Source organism: Meles meles, chromosome 18 (assembly GCF_922984935.1).
Source record: "Meles meles chromosome 18, mMelMel3.1 paternal haplotype, whole genome shotgun sequence".
In the NCBI taxonomy this organism is placed as follows: Eukaryota; Metazoa; Chordata; class Mammalia; order Carnivora; family Mustelidae; genus Meles; species Meles meles.
The window spans coordinates 23,304,800-23,326,808 of NC_060083.1; the positions used below are offsets into that span (position 1 = coordinate 23,304,800).

A 22,009-nucleotide genomic window follows, 5' to 3' on the forward strand; every position below is an offset into this window, starting at 1 on the left:
TGTAGAAACTAAAAACAAAACAAAACAAATAAACAAAAAGCAAATGCAAACTCATAAAGAACAAAGAGAGCTAAATAAGATAAGTCAGAGAAAGACAGATACCATATGATTTTACTTATATGTAGAAACTAAAAAAAAACCAAATAAACAAAAAGCAAAAACAAACTCATAAATAGAGAGAACAAAAATTCTCTCTCACAGGAGAGACAATTAAGGGATGGGCAAAATGGGTGAAGGGAGATGGAGACACAGTCTTCCAGCTATGGAATGAATAAGTCACAGGGATAAAAGTACAGCATAAGGAGTATAGTCAATGGTATTATAATAGCACTGTATGGTGACAGATGACAGCTACACCTGTGGTGAGCATAGCATAGTGTATAGACTTGTCAAATCACTACATTGTACACCTAAAACTAATGTAACATTGTATATCAATATGCTTCAATAATAATAATAATAATAATAAATCATCTGTGTTCAGATTCACTGATTCTTCTAATTTGTTTAGTCTGCAATTGAAGCTTTTCATTGAATTCTTTATTTCAGTCCTTGTATTCGTCAGCTCTAAGATTTCTTGCATTCCTTTTTGTGTTTTTCTCTTTGTGGGACTTATCATTTCATTTTTTTTTATTTTCCTTATTTCATCAAACTATTTATCTGTTTTCTCTTGTAGCATTCTGAGCATCTTTAAAATAATTATTTTTAATTCTTTGTTAGGTAATTTGTGAATCTCTACTTCTTTGGGGTCTATTACTTGAAGTTTACTATGTTCCTTTAGTGGTGTCATGTTTCCTTGATTCTTTGTGATCCCTGTCACTTTTGTAGGTGTTTGTGCATTTGAAGAAGAGTCAGCTCTTCCAGACTTACGGAATGACTTTGGTAAGGAAAGACCTTCAGCTGTAGTTGGGGGCATGCTGGAACATGCTGTGACCCTTGGTCTAGTGTTGCAGGATGCCAAGTGTGAGGGCATGTAGTGCCTGTAGATGGGGAAGGATGGGGGTGACATGGTGTCTCATTGGCTCAGGAAGCTATGATCCATGAAATCAACAACTGCATGATCCTTGGTGACAGCTACAGGCAGTGCACAATGACTGCAAGGACGGTTGGATTTTTTTTTAAGATTTATTTTATTTTATTTTAGAGAGAGAAAGAGCGCATGTGAGTAGGGGGAGGGGCAGAGGGAAAGGGAAAGAATCCTAAGGCAGACTCCTTACTGAGCATGGAGCCAAACACGGGCTTGATCCCAGGACACAAAGATCATGACCTGAACCAAAATCAAGAGTCAGATCCTTAACCAACTGAACCACCACGGCACCCCAGGACTGTTGGATTCTTTAAGAGAACCTCTAGTCTACTGGCTAGGGACCATGCCAGACAGTGATAGTGGCCATAGCCAGACAGTGTGCACACAGTTGGCTGTGGGGCCAGTTGAGGAGGCTGGCTGCAGGGACCAGTTGCTAGCAGATGTGTACTGGTGATGTCTAGGGCCTTCAGCAGGGGCTGGGGACAACTGCAGGCAAACAGGCAGCTGCAGTGGCTCTGGCTGTCACTGTGTACATGTGTGACTATAGGGGCTAGCTGTAGGCACATGTTTGGTGGGGGAGGCCAGTGATGGGAGTTGGAGCTGGTGTCTTGCAGGTGTACAACGGTAAGGTTAACTGCAGGTGAGTGGAACTGTGCAGACCAATGACAGGAGTTAAGGTTCAGTCCAGATCCACCAATAGCTTCATAGACCTTGGCTGTTGGCATATACCTGTGGGGCTGCAGGAGTTTGCTGTGGCATATGCATAGTGGTAGAGGCTGATAATGGGAGTCAAGCCAGCAGCGTGCTGGTAAATAGCTGTAGGAATCTCCTGCCATTCTCAGCAGTCATCTCGCTCTTAACCCTGGCTTTTCTTTCCTAGCCTTACCTGTAAGTATTCATCAGCAAGGGTTTATCTTTATCTTTTTTTTTTTCTTCTCCTAGAAGATATTCTTGTTGGGTGAGCTCCACTAACATCCTCCTGCAAATGCATCTTTCTGTCAGTTCCCAGGGGTTTAAGAATCATTAAATCTAGCTAAATGACATTTCTGATCTTCTATTAGTCTGACAAATCAGAATCGTGTATGATTTCTCTCTTACACTGGGAAACCCCTTCCTCAAGGATAAATGGCTACCCTGTCATATATGACTGACAGTCTTGCCAATCAAGATGCCAAACGCTGCAATTCACCAATTTATACATCTATTGGGAATGCATATAAAGGTCTCTTAACAGATTCACAAAAATTCTGTCTCATAGCTGATAATCTAAGTAGAATGACTCTAGAATCTCATGGGTGGGAGAGTGAGGTGTGCAGAATGCTATGCACTTTGAGTAATTAAAATGCAAGTTAGTACTGTTCAGACTGGACAGTGCTTCTATCATTTTCCAAAGGGCTTGATTCTGCACAACTTCCTACCAATGCACCATAATATATTTTAGTGTCATTAAGATTCTTATGGGAAATGTCTATCAGACTACTGAATAGGTATATTAAACGTGTTAACACCTCCAAACGCAAACTCTTATCATTCCTCCAACCTGTTTGTTCTCTCTTTTCCTTATTTCATTAAATGGCATCATCATCCATTCAGCCTTATAAATATGAAAAAAAAATCCACTCTGTGAACCTCAACTATTTGCCTTTCACTCTTTAGATCCAATTTTGCCCCCAATCCTGATCATCATATCAGTTTTACTTTAGGTTCCCACAGAATAGACCCTGATCCAAGGAGTTGAGTGCAAGTTCATCTGGGAGGCGGTTCCAGGAAACAATGATAATGGAGTAGGGAAGTAATACAGAAAAGTGAAGGATGCCTGTATTATTGGGCAGGTTGTACTGTAGGCAATTGAGGCTCTATCCCATTGGGGAAGTCTGGGAGACAGAAATGTTCCACCTATGGGACTCTATGCAACTTCCTATCCATTACTGACTGAGGGCTTCTCCTGTAAGATACCAACTCCCAAGCCCTTCTTGCCTTTCCCCACATTTGGACTGGCAGGAAATGCTCAGAATTCCAGGCACTTGCGGTCAGAAACCATGCACATATACTGAAAAGTGAAGCTGAAGGGGTATGGTTAGGGTATTGGCAATGTCTGGCAGAACCTAGACTAGAGTGAGGGCCATTTACTGCAGATGTAACATTTCAGGTACAAAATTTACCTTCATGCTCTCTTTCTCCAGTGTTTCATAGTTCTAGTCTTTGCTGGAGGAGGTAACTTTTTAAAGACACCAACTTGATCACATCTATACTATGCTTAAAAAGCACGGAGTAAAGTCCAAACTCCTTGATTCAGCATGATTAACCTTTACAGATTGAAAAGTGACCTTTTCAGCCGCATCTCCTGCCATTTTCTTTTATATAAGTACACTCTGCTCAATCAATGTTTCACTTTTTGAACTTGCATACCATAGTGTGTATTGCTCCTTCCGCCTCAAATACTCTTCCCCCTTCCTTTACACAAAAATGTCTTATTAGCCTGTTAAGATCCAGTTTAGAAATCTGTGTTTCTGTGAACTTCCCTGACCTCCCTGGGAAAAGTAATTTCTCACCCCTCTGTGTTCTTTAGCATCTTACATGCACGTCTGCATTGGCACTTTGCAGATTAAATTGCCTCTGTTTATCCCTTTTTCCATCACTAAACTAGGAACTCTTCAAAGGAAGTTTTCTTGTCTCCGTAAGAACAGGTCTTACTCATCTTTTCAACCCTGATGTCTGCCTGCATAGAGAAGGCCCCCAATAAAGGTTTATTGCATTGGATTTATCTGGATGCATCCAAAAAAAATGGATTTTAACAGAAATGGAAGGGAGTTTCTTAACAGTTTCAAGAGATGGACACTATAAACAAAGAAAGCAGTCTGTGAGCATGTACAATTGGGACCTACCAAAGAAATCTATTTTATATTATTTATTATTCATGAATTGCTTCAAAAAGGCTTCAAGGCAGCTGTTCTAACGTGTTGGAATATGTTGTCTCCAAAGGCAGTAATTTTGGTTTATTCAACTAGAACATGTGCTGTGTTGATAAAAAGAAATGCAAATACTCTAGCACAGTATAAAGATACCCTTTCAAATTAAATAATCCCTAGACTGTAACTGCCCTAGAGGTAGAGGCCACGGATATAAAATTTACTTTTTGCATAGCACTTAGCCTAAATATACACAAATTCTCAAATGATTTTTGGCACAGCGGTGATTTTGATAATTTGTGGCTGAATCTATAGTCATTTTCAGTGAAGTAAAGATCTGATAATTATCCACTTTAACTCCTTAATATGAATAAATAGGATAAAACCACATTCGTCTCAGAACTCCTCATTCAAAAAAGAAATGCTCTGTAGTGAGAATTGGGTAGCCATCAAAGTTTCATTCCACCTCATCTGAATTATTTCAAAAATTAGTGAGGATGATAATGTTTTAAAAAACTCACTTGCATTACTGTTGCTGTTGTGTGTGTGTGTATGTGTTTCTTTTTAAAATGATAATGGTTGTGATTATTCAGTATTTAAATTTATTTATTTTTTCAGCATAACAGTATTCATTGTTTTTGCAATGGTTGTGATTATTAATGTTGAGTTTTCCTGTCTCCCTGGGCACTAGCCTAGCACTAATCTAGTTTTGGCCAGTAACAACAGCAGTAACAGTAGCAGAGTTTGAAAAGTTAGCAGTTGAGAACTTATCATTCAATAGAATGGTGGGATGCATTGGGGGTTGGGGTGATTTCTATCTTCTCTAGTGCTTTTTCTTGTTTATTACTATTTTCTTTCTTTCTTTTTTGTTATTAATATTGGTCTGGTAATACTTTTCCCTACCTTTTGATGATAACTTTCAGTGGCCCAGATGAGTGAGTCAGCATCTCAAGAGGAACACAAACCTGCTCAGGTACGTGGCAAACATAGGTTTCTAACCACTTAACTATGAGAGGATTTGAGAGTCAACGTTCTTGAGAAAATTGAGATGCAATATCATATTTTATCATTTAATTATTTCTCTTTTTAGTTGAAGTATTCTGTATCAGGTGTGACAAAAGTGCTGGAAAAAAGGGAGTCAGGAGTGCCAGGGTGGTTCAGTTTCTTAGGCATCTAAACTCTTGATCTCAGGTCAGTCTAGATCTCAGGGTCATGAGTTCAAGCCCCTGGTTGGACTCCATGCTGGGCATGTCTACTTAAGAAAAAAGGGTGTCAGGGGGGTCAAATAATAGTTGGGTCACAGTAATCTGCTTCTAGTTTTGGCATTGATAACAAGTCTGTTTGAATTTGTTAATACAGCTACTTTGTGTGGTTTTATTTGGTATGATACTTGCCCATTACATATTTTTTTTACCTAAAAATCTTGATATATTAGAGTATAAGATGTTAGTTTTATCTTTAGCTTCTTTTGGAAACCACTTACTGGCACTGTTTCCATTTCAGGAAAATGGAAAAGAAGACAAGGAAGGGATAGAGGAAGCAACTGAAGCAAAAGAGCCTACTGAGGTAGAGTTTTCATGAATGTTAATGTTGGAGAGTAAACTGGACAAATTAATTTTCTTATGAAGAAGCAAAAGAAAATGTGTGCGATCAAAAAGATAAAATGGCAAATGGAAAAGAGCAAACTCATGTTAATCATTAAGATGACTCATTTGAGGGGCGCCTGGGTGGCTCAGTGGGTTAAGCCTCTTCCTTCGGCTCAGGTCATGATCTCAGGGTCCTGGGATCGAGTCCCACATTGGGCTCTCTGCTCAGCGGGGAGCCTGCTTCCCTCTCTCTCTCTCTCTGCCTGCCTCTCTACCTGCTTGTGATCTCTGTCTGTCAAATAAATAAATAAAATCCTAAAAAAAAAAAAAAAGATGACTCATTTGAGTCATTTGCAGGAAGCTTCCATGGACAGGTAAATTATTTGTGAAAAGCTACTATAAATTATAGGTAAATAAAGGGTGTTTTCTAAAACAGAACTATTATCCTGATTACAATAACCACCCGCTCTTAGGGTAACTTCACTATTTGTTCTGAAACTGTAATTCCCATGTTAATATATTTTTTAAAGATTTTATTTATTTATTTGACAGAGATCACAAATAGGCAGAGAGGCAGGCAGAGAGAGGAAGGAAAGAAGGCTCCCTACTGAGCAGAAATCCCCGTGTGGAGCTCTATCCCAGGACTCTGGGATCATGACCTAAGCTGAAGGCAGCGGCTTAACCCACTGAGCCACCCAGGCACACCCCCCCCCGTGTTAATATTTTAAGTAACTTTGTGTTTATTTGAATACAAGACTTCAATGAGGAAGAACATTCTAGAGAAAAGGAGAGGCAATTAAAAATGTGATTCACCATTAAGTTCACTAATATGAGTCTTAAGAATATTCTATTATCATTCTTTTAAAACTATGTAAGCATGAAAACAAAACTACATCAGCATGAGCACAAAAAAACTATTTTGCCACCATTTACCCATAAAACTAAGCTTTAATTTCTTCAGTTAAGATAAAATCTTTCTCAGGGAGATCATATGATAGTTGTCTTTCTCCGATTGACTTATTTCACTAAGCATGATACGCTCTAGTTCCATCCACGTCGTCGCAAATGGCATGATTTCATTTCTTTTGAGGACATGGAGAAGCAACATGGGGGGATAGGGAGATAGGAGAAGAATAAATGAAACAAGATGGGATTGGGAGGGAGACAAACCATAAATGACTCTTAATCTCACAAAACAAACTGGGGGTTGCTTGGGGGAGGTGGGATTGGGAGAGGGGGAGGGGGCTATGGACATTGGGGAGGGTAAGTGCTATCGTGAGTGCTGTGAAGTGTGTAAACCTGGCGATTCACAGACCTGTACCCCTGGGGATAAAAATACATTATATGTTTATTAAAAAAAAAAAATTTGGAAGGGGAGGCGAACCATAAGAGACTATGGACTCTGAAAAACAACCTGAGGGTTTTGAAGGGTCAGGGGTGGGAGGTTGGGGGAACAGGTGGTGGGTAATGGGGAGGGCACGTTTTGCATGGAGCACTGGGTGTTGTGCAAAAAGAATGAATACTGTTACACTGAAAAAATAAATAAAATGGAAAAAGACAAAAAAAAAAAAAGATAAAATCTTTCTCTTTACCCCACAAACATAGAAAGTGATTCTAATAGTAAAACAGTAGCATTTTCAAAAGCCTAATTTCACTGTATGGTGGTCTCAAATTAGTTTTTAGAAAGTATTGTGGAGCTTACACAATACTTTAAGGATTAATGTACATCTGGAATAATATTCTTGGCATATCACTTTGTTAGCCACAGGAAGCTGGGATGACATGTTGAGCCAATGCATTTTATCTTGTTGATGCAGTAAGACTATCATTACTCCTTTGCTTCTAATACAAGCATTAAATTCTAGAAAAATGAACCAGGTATGTTTGGTAATTCCTACAAAGCATTTATCTGCATTCTTTAACTGGGAGAGTTGATCCAACTTTGAGGAAAAGTAACTCATTTTGAAATCGATGATTGTTTTCTTCTTTCAGAGTTCACAAAGTGAACCAGGCAGCTCTGCTTTAGACACCAAGAGCAATGCGGCAGAAGCAGCAGCAGAAGAAAAATCCCAAGGTAGAGAACCAGCCTTTCCCCAACACAATGGAATTTAATGCAATTATATTTTCATCAGGGATACATTTCTTAAGATTTTGCCTTTAAAAAAAATATAATCTCAGGGGTATTTTAAATACAATTTGGGAAATAGTTAAAAAATATATTCCCCTCACCATCTATTAATACCTCTGAGGCCACTTTATTCATCTCATGCTTAAAGAGAAAATTTAGCTGAGAGCTGACTGACACATACTCATTAATGCAAATGTAAAATGAAGAACACAAGTGATTTGGTGGGTTTATTGTCTTTTTGGTTCTCCTTTTTACCTCTGTACTTGGCCACACATTTATTCTGACTTCTAGCCCCACCCTTAACCCAAATCCCACATAATTATCCCAAATCCCACTGGAAATTTATAGGATCAAAGACAAAAACCAAGTGAGAAAGACATTCATCCCTTTCACTATAGTTCTTTTAACTTCAGATACTTAGTGAAATCTTGTGCAATAAAAATTCTTGACACTATATGAAATTTAACTATTTTAATTAATTGAAATTTGCTTCTGTTTGGTTTAAAGCATTAAGTGTGTAGGATTGCTAGGCAGTGAAAGATTGAATTACAATAATAATTATTAAATAATAGTTATTAAAGCATTTTCTAAACTATAAATTGCTATATAGATGCTACTTGAAACTTTTAGGTGCTTATTTTTCTCCAAAGTGTTTTCTGTCTCTTAAACCGATTAAAAGCAATTATTTACTATTTATTTATTTATTTATTTTTAATTTACTATTTTTCTTATTAACATGTATTATAATATGTATACATTAAGAACCAAACTTCCCAACATTTATTCTGTTTTTATTGTAAACTTGTAATATTTTCGTAGGTTGTATTATACTAACTTGTAAAAAGTTTCTCAGAAAGTCCCTCTCCACCTGCCTATCCTCCCAGCCCCAGTTTCTTGACTTTATTTTTTCCTCCTCCCACCCTCCACCACGATTACCACTATATATACTTTACCTTAATCATTTCAGCCAGGGTTTTTTTTAAGTTTATTTATTTATTTATAATTTATTCATTTTAATTTATTTATATTTCATTTATATATTTGTTTTAATTTATTGATTATTAATTATTACATTAATTATATATTGATAATTATTTTAAAATTTATTTATTTATTTAATCTTTAATACGCAAGGTGAGGCTTGAACTTAGGACCCTGAGATCAAGAGTTGCACGGTCTTCTGACTAAGCCAGCCAGGTGCCCTTCAGCAAGATTTCTAAACAAACTCTTTAATTTTAAACATGTCAAACAGAATTGTTATAAATTTAACTAGGTTTTCACTTTAATCAGGTTGTGACAAAATTTGCACATGCAAAACTTCACACATGTATTTCATCATGTAATTGATTGCCTCTCCAGAAAACTGATCAATCAAGAGTTTGTGGTATTTCCTGTTCTTGAACTTTCAATTTCTGTTGATGCTTTTCAATGTATGGTAGAGGGAAGTGTGTTTTGTTTAAGTCTATTCATTCCAGTATATGATATATACTGAAAACATTGCAGTTGCTTATTGCAATATCACTTGCAATGCAATGTACTTATTTATTCAGTGACCAGTCACTATTAAGCCTAGTATTTTAAATCTCTCATTGTAAGTGTGTATGTGTGTGTCTCTGTGTGCATGTGTGTAAGAAGTGGGAGTAGGTGGCGCCTGAGTGTCTCAGTTGGTTAAGCGTCTGCCTTCGGCTCAGGTCATGGTCCCAGGACGGTGAGATTGAGCCCCACGTTGGGCTCTTTGCTCAGCAGGGAGCCCGCTTTTCTCCCTCTGCCACTCTGCCTACTTGTGCTCTTTTTCTGTCAAATAAATAAATAAATCTTAAAAAAATTAAAAAATGAGAATAGGAACTGTTAATGCAATTTCAAAATACCAAAGGAAGTGTCTTTATTCTTGTTATATACTTGTCAAAATTAAAATGATGTTGTCTTATCTGGCAACTCTCAGAATGCATTCAAATACATATCTTTGCTAAGAAAACATGGTGTTTAAGTGTACATGTGAATTCCTCATTTCTTTACCTAGTTACTATACTTTTCAGGGTATGAGCTTAACTTATATTTTGAGAAGTCATTTTTTGAAAATATGTTTGCTCAAGATGCCTGGCTGGCTGGCTCAGTCGGTAGAACATGGGACTTTTGATCTTGGGGATTTAAGTTCAAGCCCCATGTTGGGTGTAGAGATTACTTAAAAATAAAATATTTAAAAAGAAAGAAAATATGTTTGCTTGACTCTGTTCTTATTTCATGACCCTAAGATTAACAGTTTTGTAGGAAAATGCATTTTCCTATAGCTATTGAATCTTAATTCTAATAGTATTTAAGAGTGCTTCTTTTCCTCCTTTATAGTCATTCTACCTCCTGTACAAATGTTAAGAATCAAGCCAGCTGAGTTTCAGACAGGGCTTGTATTTAAGGAGAACATCACGCATTTAGTTGAATAGCCCTGCTGGGTCAATTTGAACCAGTTTAATCAGCAGCCTCCCACTAATGTTATAAGCTCTTTTGTAAAGAAAGAATCTGCTAAAGCTTATTATAATGTGGATAATAATTCATTCCTATACATGTCCTTAAATAGATTTGTACGGAGGCCATACCCAGCAGGGAGCCATGAACTAAGTGCAAGAAATGATAAAAGTCACTTTTAAGGCTGGACCTTTCAAAATATGAATATGGAATTCTTTTGTGTCCCTACTTATTTAGTTGAAAGCATTTATGCCCAAAGTACCCGAAGAAGTCTTTGTATTTTAGAAGGTGGTTTAATATAGGAATGAAGGTATACATGTTGGGGAAGAATTTGAAAGGCTTTTAATGCTATGAAGAGTTTAGGAAGGTAATCCTGAGAAAGAATTCCAGTGCTTAGCATAGTGCCTGACACAAAAATGAGGCATTATTATTATTGAGTGAATATATAACAAATCAATCAATCTGCAAAAGGTTTAGGAATGTCCAAGCATAGACCTGCTAAGAAACTCAGTACCTGTCTGAAACTATATTCAACTGAACCCCAGAATTAATTTACCCTTGGGCAGTGCTATAATTTATGATCCTTGAAATCAGAGGTCACTCAATCAAAAGATAGCTGTAGACAGACTTGCTTAGAATCCTGATTTGTTAACCCTACTATTGCTGTGCCTCCTTTTCTTTTCTTGGTTTTTTGGCTCTAAGAGAGAAGTATTTGGGGTCACCTGGGTGGCTCAGTCATTAGGCATCTGCCTTCAGCTCACATCATGATCCTGGGGTTCTGGGATCGAGCCCCACATCTGGCTCCCTGCTCAACAAGAAGCCTGCTTCTCCCTCTCCCGGTCCCCCTGCTTGTGTGCTCTCTCTCTCTCTCCCTCTGACAAATAAATAAAATTAAATTAAAAAAAGACGGAAGTATTTGCCTAGAGTTGTAACCAAATACACATCTTCTTCCACTCTGCATATCAGTGCAAACACTAGGGTTATTGCTTAGCAGCCTATCATAGCCAAGCACACTAGTGAAGCACTAGTAGCCTGCAGCAAGATAATGTCCTACTCATGTGTGGGTGCACATATGAACCATGGCAGATGGGTAGATATTAGGTTACTCTATATCTGTAGCACTACCTTTAAAGCAAGAGAGGATTCTCTTTGGGTTATGCTGGAAAGGGTGAAAGCAAAGAGAGTAACTTAGAGCCTGCAGACTTTAAATAATTGCTCTCTTTCACACTTATGTATTTTTAAAATTTTTTCTTAAAGATTTTATTTACTCATTTGAGAGAGAGAGAAAGAGTGAGAGAAAGCATGAGAGGGAAGAAGGTCAGTGGAAGAAGCAGACTCCCATGGAGCTGGGAGCCTGATGCAGGACTCCATCTCAGGACTCTGGGATCATGACCTGAGCCAAAGGCAGTTGCTGCCAACTAAGCCACACAGGCGCCCCACACTTATTTAAAACAAGAACAAAATCATTGTCTATTAATGAGCATTGTGATGAACCAGAGTGGAAACATCCCCTCCCCTCAAAATGTGGCTAATTTGTTGGCAAATTGAACTGAGAGGTAAGGGAAAGCATTATACTACCCTCCTTACTGCCCCCATATTGGAATAAGAGAATTAGCCAAAGAGGAAATAAAAACTTGGGAGGAGGTTCATAAATATATTCACTATTGGACATAAGACATTCTTTAGATGAAATATTGGCTTTTCAAGAGTTTCCTTATATACTACTTAATTTTTTTCTGGGCAGAAAAATGGATACTATCTAAATAGGATATAAAATTATTGGGGAGGGGAGGCGAACCATAAGAGACTATGGACTCTGAAAAACAACCTGAGGGTTTTGAAGGGTCAGGGGTGGGAGGTTGGGGGAACAGGTGGTGGGTAATAGGGAGGGCACGTTTTGCATGGAGCACTGGGTGTTGTGCAAAAACAATGAATACTGTTACGCTGAAAAAAATAAATAAAATGAAAAAAAAGAATCTTAAAAAAGCAAATAAAAATAAAAAAAATAAAATTATTCTTAAGAGCATTCTCAATAAGGATAGGGGAAATTTTAAATAAATAAATAAAACAAATTTAAAAATATTTGTGGGTAACTCCCCACCAAAAATGAAAATGAATAAATACATTGCAATGCAGTCATATGATGAAATACTATGAAGCAGTGAAAAATGAATGAACTAGTTATAACTGCATTAAAAATAATAAATTCCTAGGTAGGAATAAACCTAACCAAAGAGGTGCAAAACCTGTACTCCAAAACTATAAAACACTGATGAAAGAAATTGTAGATGACACAAAGAAATATGAAAACATTCCATGCTCATGGATTAGAAGAACAAATATTGTTAAAATGTCTTTACTACCCAAAACAATCTATACGTTCAATGCAATCCCTCTCACAATACCAACCACATTTTTCTCAGACCTAGAACAAACAATCCTAAAATTATTATGGAACCGTAAAGGAGCCCAAATAGCCAAAGCAATCTTGAAAAAGCAAAGCAAAGCTGGAGGCATCACAATTCCAGACTTGGTTATGTTACAAAGCTGTAGCAATCCTAAGAGTATGGTACTGACACAAAAATAGACACATAGATCAATGAAACAGAAAATCCAGAAATAAACCCACAATTGCATGGTCAATTAATATTTGACAAAGCAGGAAAGAATATCCAGTGGGAAGAAATATCTTCAACAAATGGTGTTAGGAAAACTGGACAGCAACATGCAAAAGAATGAAACTGAACTATGTTCTTATACCATGCACAAAAATAAACGCAAAATGGAAGAAAGACCTAAATGTGAGACATGAAACCATAAAAATCCTAGAAGAGAGCACAGGCAGTAACTTCTCTGACATTGGCTGTAGCAGCTTCTTTCTAGATAATGTCTCCTGAATCAAGGAAAACAAAAGAAAGAAAGAAACTCTTGAAACTACATCAAAATAAAAACTTCAGCACAGCAAAGGAAATAATCAATAAAACTAAAAGGCAACCTACAGAATGGAAGGAGATATTTGTAAATGACATATCCAATAAAGGGTTAGTATCCAAAATATATAAAGAACTGATAAAACTCAATACCCCAAATCCAAATATTCTGGTTAGAAAATGAGCAGAAGACATGAGCAGACATTTCTCCAAAGAAGACATCCAGATGGCCAAAAGACCCATGAAAAGATGCTCAAACATCACTCATCATCAGGGAGATGCAAATCAAAACTACAATGAGATATCACCTCACACCTGTCAGAATGGCTAAAATCAACAACACAGAAACAATGAGTATTGGTGAGGATGTGAGAAAGGGGAATCCTTGTGCACTGTTGGTTGGAATGTAAACTGGAGCAGCCATTGAGGAAAACAGAATGAAGGTTTCTCAAAATGTTAAAAATAGAACTACCCTATGATCCACAAATCATGTTACTGGGTATTTACCCATAGTATATAAACACTAATTCAAAGGGATACATGCAAACCAACATTTATTGCAACATTATTTACAATAGCCAAACTATGGAAGCAGCCCAAATGTCCATTGATAGATGAATGGATAAAGAAGTTGTGGCATATATATACAATGGAATATTACTCAGCCATCAAAAAGAATGAAAACTTGCCATTAGCAATGACATGGATGGAGTTAGAGTATAATACTAAGCAAAATAAGTCAGTCAGAGAAAGACAAATACCACATGATTTCACTCATATGTGGAATTTACAAAACAAAACAAATGAAGAAAGGATGGGGGATGGGTGAAATAGGTGATGGGGATTAAGGCATGTACTTGTCATGATGAGCACTGGATGATGTAAGGAATTGTCAAATCATTATATTGTACACCTGAAATTAATATAACACTGTATGTTAAAGTGGAATCAAAATAAAATTTTCTTAAAAATCAACTAGATAGAGCTGCACTTATCAATAGAGATGAATTTTCAAAAATAATTATTAAAAAGGCCACAGAATACACATGGCATAAAACATTTTTATAAAATTTAAAAGCAAGAAGAATATTATTCTTCTTAGATACAATATAAACAAATGCAGAGAAATGATAAACATGAAATTTAGAAGAGAGTTTCTATTAAAGGGGCATGTAGGAGGTTTTTATATCTCGGTAATTTTTTCTTTTCTCTTTTTTCTTTCTCCTTCTTTTTTTTAATCAGAGAGAGTTTGAGAGTAAGCACAAGTAGGGGGAATGGCAGGCAGAGGGAGAAGCAGGCTCCCCACTGAGCTAGGAGCCCAATGCAGGACTCAATCTCAGGACCTTAGGATCATGACCTGAGCGAAGGCAGCCATTTAACCATCTGAGCCACCCAGGTGTCCCTAAGTAATTTTTTTCTTAAACTAAGACTCGATACATGGCTACCTATTATGTCAACATTATACCTACAGGTCTTAAATATTCACTAATAAATAAGATTTTTTTAAAAACGCTTCTCTATATTACGGAGGTTCTAGTCTCTTGCACTTTTATTGCACTATCACTATTTAATGAGAGTTATTAATGATTGAGGCATGAATCAATAACTACTTTCTGCTTATCTTAAAAATAATGACTATAAAAATAATTTCCATATATATTTCTTCTTTTCTTTTGCATCCACAAAATAACAAAAGCAAAAGACTTTAATAATAAATGGCCCTAGGGCGCCTGGGTGGCTCAGTGGGTTAAGCTGCTGCCTTCGGCTCAGGTCATGATCTTGGGGTCCTGGGATTGAGTCCCGCATCGGGCTCTCTGCTCAGCAGGGAGCCTGCTTCCCTCTCTCTCTCTCTCTGCTTGCCTCTCTATCTGCTTGTGATCTCTCTCTGTCAAATAAATAAATAAATAAAATCTTTAAAAAAAAAAAATAATAAATGGCCCTAATCCTATTGTGGTTCAGCTGGGCACTGATATCTTTTTCAGCACACAGAAGTAAATTGACTAGTGGATAATATTTGAAAAGTCCTGAAACGACTTCATCTCCATGGCCATCTCAGAATAAAACCTTAAGATTCCCATTAAGAGATGCTGAAAAAGCATCTGACAAAGTACAGCATCCTTTCCTGATCAAAACTCTTCAAACCTCTATGGCCATCTATGAAAAACCCACAGCGAATTCATTCACAATGGAGAAAAACTGAGAGTTTTTCCACTAAGGTCAGGAACACGGGAGGGATGTCCATTATCACCACTGCTATTCAACATAGTACTAGAAGTCCTAACCTCAGCAATCAGACAAGAAGAAGAAATTAAAGGCATCCAAATCAGCAAAGAAGAAGTCAAACTATCACTCTTTGCAGATGATATGATACTATATGTGGAAAACCCAAAAGACTCCACTCTGAATCTGCTAGAACTTGTACAGGAATTCAGTAAAGTGTCAGGATATAAAATCATTGCACAGAAATAAGTTGCATTTCTTTACACCAACAACAAGACAGAAGAAAGAGAAATTAAGGAGTCAATCCCATTTACAATTGCACCCAAAACCATAAGATACCTAGGAATAAACCTAACCAAAGAGGCAAAGAATCTATACTCAGAAAACTATAAAGTACTCATGAAAGAAATTGAGGAAGACACAAAGAAATGGAAAAATGTTCCATGCTCATGGATTGGAAGAATAAATATTGTGAAAACATCTATGCTACCTAAAGCAATCTACACATTTAATGCAATCCCTATCAAAATCCCATCCATTTTTTTTTTCAAAGAAATGGAACAAATAATCCTAAAATTTATATGGAACCAAAAAAGGCCTCGAATAGCCAGAGCAATATTGAAAAAGAAAGCCAAAGTTGGTGACATCACAATTCCGTACTTCAAGCTCTAGTAAAAAGCTGTCATCATCAAGACAGTATGGTACTGGCACAAAAACAGGCACATAGATCAATGGAAGAGAAAGCCCAGAAATAGACCCTCAACTCTATGGTCAACAAATCTTCAACAAAGCAGGAAAGAATGTCCAGTGGAAAAAAGACAGTCTCTTCAACAAATGGTATTGGGAAAATTGGACAGCCACATGCAGAAAAATGAAACTGGGCCATTTCCTTACACCCACATGAAGATAGACTCAAAATGGATGAAGGACCTCAATGTGAGAAAGGAATCCATCAAAATCCTTGAGGAGAACACAGGCAGGAACCTCTTCGACCTCAGCCACAGTAACTTCTTTCTAGGAACATTGCCAAAGGCAAGGGAAGCAAGGGCAAAAATGAACTATTGGGATTTTATCAAGATCAAAAGCTTTTGCACAGCAAAGGAAACATTTAACAAAACCAAAAGACAACTGACAGAATGGGAGAAGATATTTGCAAATGACATATCAGATAAAGGGCTAGTATCCAAAATCTATAAAGAACTTATCAAACTCAACACCCAAAGAACAAATAATCCAATCAAGAAATGGGAAGAGGACATGAACAGACATTTCTGCAAAAAAGACATCCAGATGGCCAACAGACACATGAAAAATGCTCCACATCACTCGGCATCTGGAAAATACAAATCAAAACCACAATGAGATATCACCTCACACTAGTCAGAATGGCTAAAATTAACAAGTCAGGAAATGACAGATACTGGCAAGTATGCGGAGGAAGAGAAACCCTCCTACACTGTTGGTGGGAAAGCAAACTGGTGCAACCACTCTGGAAAACAGCATGGAGGTTCCTCAAAAAGTTGAAAATAGAGCTACACTATGACCCAGCAATTGCACTACTGGGTATTTATCCGAAAGATACAAATATAGTGATCCAAAGGGGCACGTGCACCTGAATGTTTATAGCAGCAATGTCCACAATAGCCAAACTATGGAAAGAATCTAGATGTCCATCAACAGATGAATGGATAAAGAAGATGTGGTATATATATACAATGGAATACTATGCAACTATCCAAAGAAATGAAATCTTGCCATTTGCGACAATGTGGATGGAACTAGAGGGTATTATGCTTAGTGAAATAAGTCAGTCAGAGAAAGACAATTATCATATGATAATTGATATGATATGAGGAAGCTGAGAGGCAACATGGGGGATTTGAGGGGTAGGAAAAGAAACAAGATGGGATCGGGAGGGAGACAAACCATAAGAGTCTCTTAATCTCATGAAACAAACTGAGGGTTGCCGGGGGGTAGGGGGATAGGGAGAGGGTGTTGGGGTTATGGACATTGGGGAAGGTATGTGCTATGAAGTGTGTAAACCTGGCGATTCACAGACCTGTACCCCTGGGGCTAATAATACACTATATGTTAATTTTAAAAATAAATAAAAATTCGGGGCGCCTGGGTGGCTCAGTGGGTTAAAGCCTCTGCCTTCGGCTCAGGTCATGATCTCAGGGTCCTGGGATCGAGCCCCACATCGGGCTCTCTGCTCCGCAGGGAGCCTGCTTCCTCCTCTCTCTCTGCCTGCCTCTCTGCCTAGTTGTGATTTCTCTCTGTTAAATAAATAAAATATTAAAAATAAATAAATAAATAAAAATTTAAAAAAAGATTCCTATTAAGTTTTTCATTCCAATATCCTCAGCATGGATATAAAAAAGAAAAAAGAAAAGAAGATCTGGTATCTTATTGTTCAGAGCCTGAGTTAGCTAGGTCCTGGGAACCTAGAGTTATGCTAGGAAAAAGTCATATAATTTCATGTGCTAACACCAATAAAAATATATGATCTTCCAGCTCAGATGGACTTCTGTATTACTTGGAAACCTGTCTATGTGTTTGTTGTCTGCTCCTTTCCACCTCCATAACAATTATTTCAAACTTTCATTATGCATAGTCAAGTCTATGATCCCACCATTTGTTGGTTTTAGCAATATTTATTTTATTCCACGAAAAATAGAGGCTATTAGAGGAAATGCCCTCAGTAAAGTGTAGGAAACACCTCATCCAAGTTTATTATATATTCTTTTTTTTAAAAGATTTTATTTATTTATTTGACAGATAGAGATCACAAGTAGGCAGAGAGGCAGGCAGAGAGGAGGAAGCAGGCTCCCCACAGAGCAGAGAGCCCGATGTGGGGCTTGACCCCAGGATCCTGGGATCATGACCTGAGCTGAAGGCACAGGCTTTAACCCACTGAACCACTCAGGCGCCCCTGAGTTTATTATATATTCTTGATCTCAATCTCTCTTATCTCCTCAGACCCTGAGGACCATAATCTAATCTCTCCCCTGTAGCTTCTGTTTTCCTCTCTATATTGGCTCCTTCCTTTCACTCTCTAAGTACAGTCAAGACTCTGAAGAGAAATCCTTCCCTTCACAATTACATTCCTTGAAATAATTGTCCATTTGTCCAGCCTACACTTAACCTTCAAGCCCTTCCTCAACCCACTGAAGTCTTGGTTCCTTCCATTGTTATCAAAGAAATTGCCCTAAGGTCAGTGAAGAATAATTGGATGCCAAATCCAACATATACTTTCTACTTCTTACGTCATTTGATTTCTCTGCAGCATTTGACATTGTTGACCACTTTCTCTGTAGTGATCATATTTTGTCCGTCCAACATCTCTTTGGGAAACCACCCTTCTGTCCTTAGTATACATGTGGCTGACTCCACCTCTTTATTTCCAGGGACGTGGTGATCCAAACCTGATTAATCAGAATATTCACCACCCCTTCAATGTTGTGGATGGTTCAGAAATAGGCATATAATTTATACCAAGTCAATTAAAACCTTTCTCAGATTTTCCCCCAGATTTTTTAAACTGAAATTTTAATGGAAGATTTTTTAAAAAATCAATGGTTACAAAGATTATACAAATCTAAGGCTGCTGGTGACCATTTTTATCAACATGTGAGGACAACCAGTTTAAAAATTAATTCAACAGAACAAGTTAAAAACTGGATTTCAGTAATACCTGAAAACAGTTACGTGTTTTCCCACAATATGAACTAATACTTTCCATTTTTAATTTAAGATATGTGAGATGGATTTCTATCGCTTAAAATTGAAAGGGTCTTTACTAATACATCCGTCTTGAAACTCTTCTTGTGGTTTCTGTGATTCTAACCTATCCTATTTTCCTCCCAACTCTTTAGTCACTCTCAGACTCCTGTGGGTTCTTTTTGCCTGTTCTTTAAAAATGTTGCATAAAACTTATAAGCCCTACCATGACCTCTGAGTACCAGCAATAAGATCTTGCACTTGATCTTGGTCAAAAGGCTGAGAAGTGATCCCAGCAATAACATCCTGACCTAAACAACAAAAACTTATTTTAATAAACATGTCTGTTATTAAAAAAATGTTGCAGAAGATTCTTTTCATGGTCCTCTTCTCACTCTATAGACATTCTTTCTGTGTGAGCTCATCCAATAATAATAATAACTATAGATGTTTTAGGATATATAATTTCATATATATACCTAATTTTCTCATGACTATCCTGCAAAGTATAATTATTGTTTCCATATTACAGAAATAGAAACTGAGTCTAAACTGAGTAATTTGTTCTAAAGCATGGGGCTAAGAAAGGTGAGAGCTGGAATTTGACCCCTAGTATCTATGATTCCAATGTCCATAATATTTTTAACACAATATTTATTAATTTATCAAGAGTTCTTACTATGTTTCCGACACTGTTCTGACCACTGAGAGAGTCCCTGCATTAATGTGTCTTAATTTCTGAAGGTGTGTCAGAAATAGATTGTTCCTCCCACCAAAATACATGGTTTTAGCCAGTGCAATAATGCAAAGGAAATAAAAGTTATAAAAATTATAAAGAATAAAGTAGAAATGTCTTTTTTTGCAGATAACATAATTGAATAAAGCAATAAATATAAATTTAATAAGGTTTCTGCATACAAAGTCAATTTATAAGAAACAATTATAAGTGCATTACTTACTTTAATTGAGGGACGGTAACAGGGACCCTGTGTCTGCTCCTATTACCTGTGCCTGCTAACATGTAGCTACCATGCGTGAGTGCATCTTCATCCATGCTGGCAGGCTAGTGTCCAGATTGGCAATGCATGCTGGGGGCTCTGTTGCCTGGAACATGGCATCCAGCCTAATGGCCAGATGCCAAGTGGCAAGACCATTGGGCGAGGAGATGATTCCCTCAACACCTTCTTCAGTGAGATGGATGCTGGCAAGTATGTGCCCAGGAGAGTGTTTGTAGACCTGGAATCTACAGTCACTGATGAAGTTCACACTGGCACCTACCACCAGCACTTTAACCCTGAGAACCTCATCCCAGGCACGAATTTGCTGCCTGAGGGAACTACATCATTGGCAAGGAGATCACTGGCCTTGTCTTGAACCGAGCTGGACCAATTCAGAAACTGGGTGACCACAACACATGTCTTCAAGACTTCTTGGTTTTCCACAGCTTTTGAGGCAGAACTGTCTCTGAGTTCACCTCCATACTGATGGAACATCTCTCTTTCAATTATGGCAAGAATTCCAAGCTGGAGTTCTCCATTTACTCAGCTCCTCAGGTTTACACAGATGTAGCTGAGCCCTCACTCCCACTCTAGAGCACTCTGACTGTGCCTTCATGGTAGACAACAAGGTCGTCTATGACAGCTATCACAGAAACCTTGATATTGGGGAACCTGGGTGGCTCAGTCGGTTAAGCGTCCAGCTCTTGATTCTGGCTCAGGTCATGATCTCATGGTTGTGAGATCGAGCCCCACACTCACCAGGGAGTCTGCTTGAAAGATTCTCACCCCCCTGCCCCCCGCCACTTACAAGTGCACATGTGTACTTCCCTCTCTCCTTTTCTCTCTCTCTCTCTCTTAAAAAAAAAAAAAAAAAAGAAGCCTTGATATTAAATGTCCAAACTAACCTCAACTGCATTATTAGCCAGAGTGTTCTTCCTTCACTGCTTCTCTCAGGTTTGATGGAACCATGAATATTGATCTGACAGAATTCTAAACCAACCTGGTGTCCTATCCCTGTATCCACTTTCCTCTGGCCACATATGCCCTTGTCATCTCTGCTGAGAAAGCCTACCATGACCAGCATTCTGTATCAGAGATCACCACTGCGTGCTTTGGTTCAGCCAGCCAGATGGTGAAATATGATCTTGGCATGGTAACTACATGACTTGCTGCCTATGATTCCCCAAGACGTCAATGCCATTGCCACCATCAAGACCAACTGCAGCAACCACTTTGTGGACCAGTGCCTCACTGACTGCAAAGTTGGCCTTAATTACCAAACTCTTACTGTGGCACCTGGTAGAAATCCGGCCAAAGTATAGTGAGCTGTGTGTATGCTGAGCAACACCACAGCCATTGCTGAGGCCTGGGCTCACCTGGCCCGTAAGTTTGACCTAATGTATGCCAAGTGGTATGCGGGTGAAGGCATGGAGGGAGGAGTGCCTTCTGAGCCCCATGAAGACATGGCTGCACTTGAGAAGGAGTATGAGGAGGTTGGTGTGGATCCTGTTGACGGAGAGGGTGAAGAAGGAGAGGAATACTAATTACCATTTCTTTCAGCTCTGTACTTTGTCACACTCAGAACTTTAGTTTAAACATTTGCTGATGAGCATTAAAGCTTTCTGGTTATACTGTCTTCACTTTTTAACTGTGATCATGTCTTACTTTTCTATGTGTACCTATAAGATTTTTCCATGTCTCAAAGTAAAGGTCTTAAGAAAGAAAGAAAAAAAAATTATATGTATGTATATTAGCAATAAATAATAAGAAAATAAAATATTTTGAATACCATTTTAATAGTATCAAAACCCCTTAACATCTAGAAACAAATCTAACCAAAAATGAGCAAAGACTCAATACTGAAATTGTAAAGTTTTGCCAAAAGAAATTAAAGATGTCCTAAACAAATGAAAAGATTTACCTGAGGACCAACAAAGATGGTGGAGGAGTAGGAGATCTTAGTTTTCTCTGGCCCCAGGAATTCATCTGGATAGCTCTCAAATCATTCTGAACACCTGCAAACTCAACTGG

The 22,009-nt window shown here is 37.9% G+C and overlaps 1 protein-coding gene and 1 pseudogene across 1 annotated transcript in view; both read left to right on the forward strand.

Moving 5' to 3' along the window:
* Positions 1 to 823: 823 nt before the first annotated feature.
* Positions 824 to 22,009, forward strand: part of EFCAB5 (EF-hand calcium binding domain 5) — a 130,546-nt gene continuing 109,360 nt past the window's right edge. Inside the window, exons 1-4 of the mRNA XM_045986242.1 lie at positions 824 to 882; positions 4,860 to 4,909; positions 5,440 to 5,502; positions 7,515 to 7,596. Coding sequence (XP_045842198.1) covers positions 4,868 to 4,909; positions 5,440 to 5,502; positions 7,515 to 7,596 — 187 coding nt within the window. The 5' untranslated portion in view covers positions 824 to 882; positions 4,860 to 4,867. The remainder of the gene's footprint in view (positions 883 to 4,859; positions 4,910 to 5,439; positions 5,503 to 7,514; positions 7,597 to 22,009) is intronic.
* LOC123928967 lies at positions 20,005 to 21,522 on the forward strand (annotated as a pseudogene).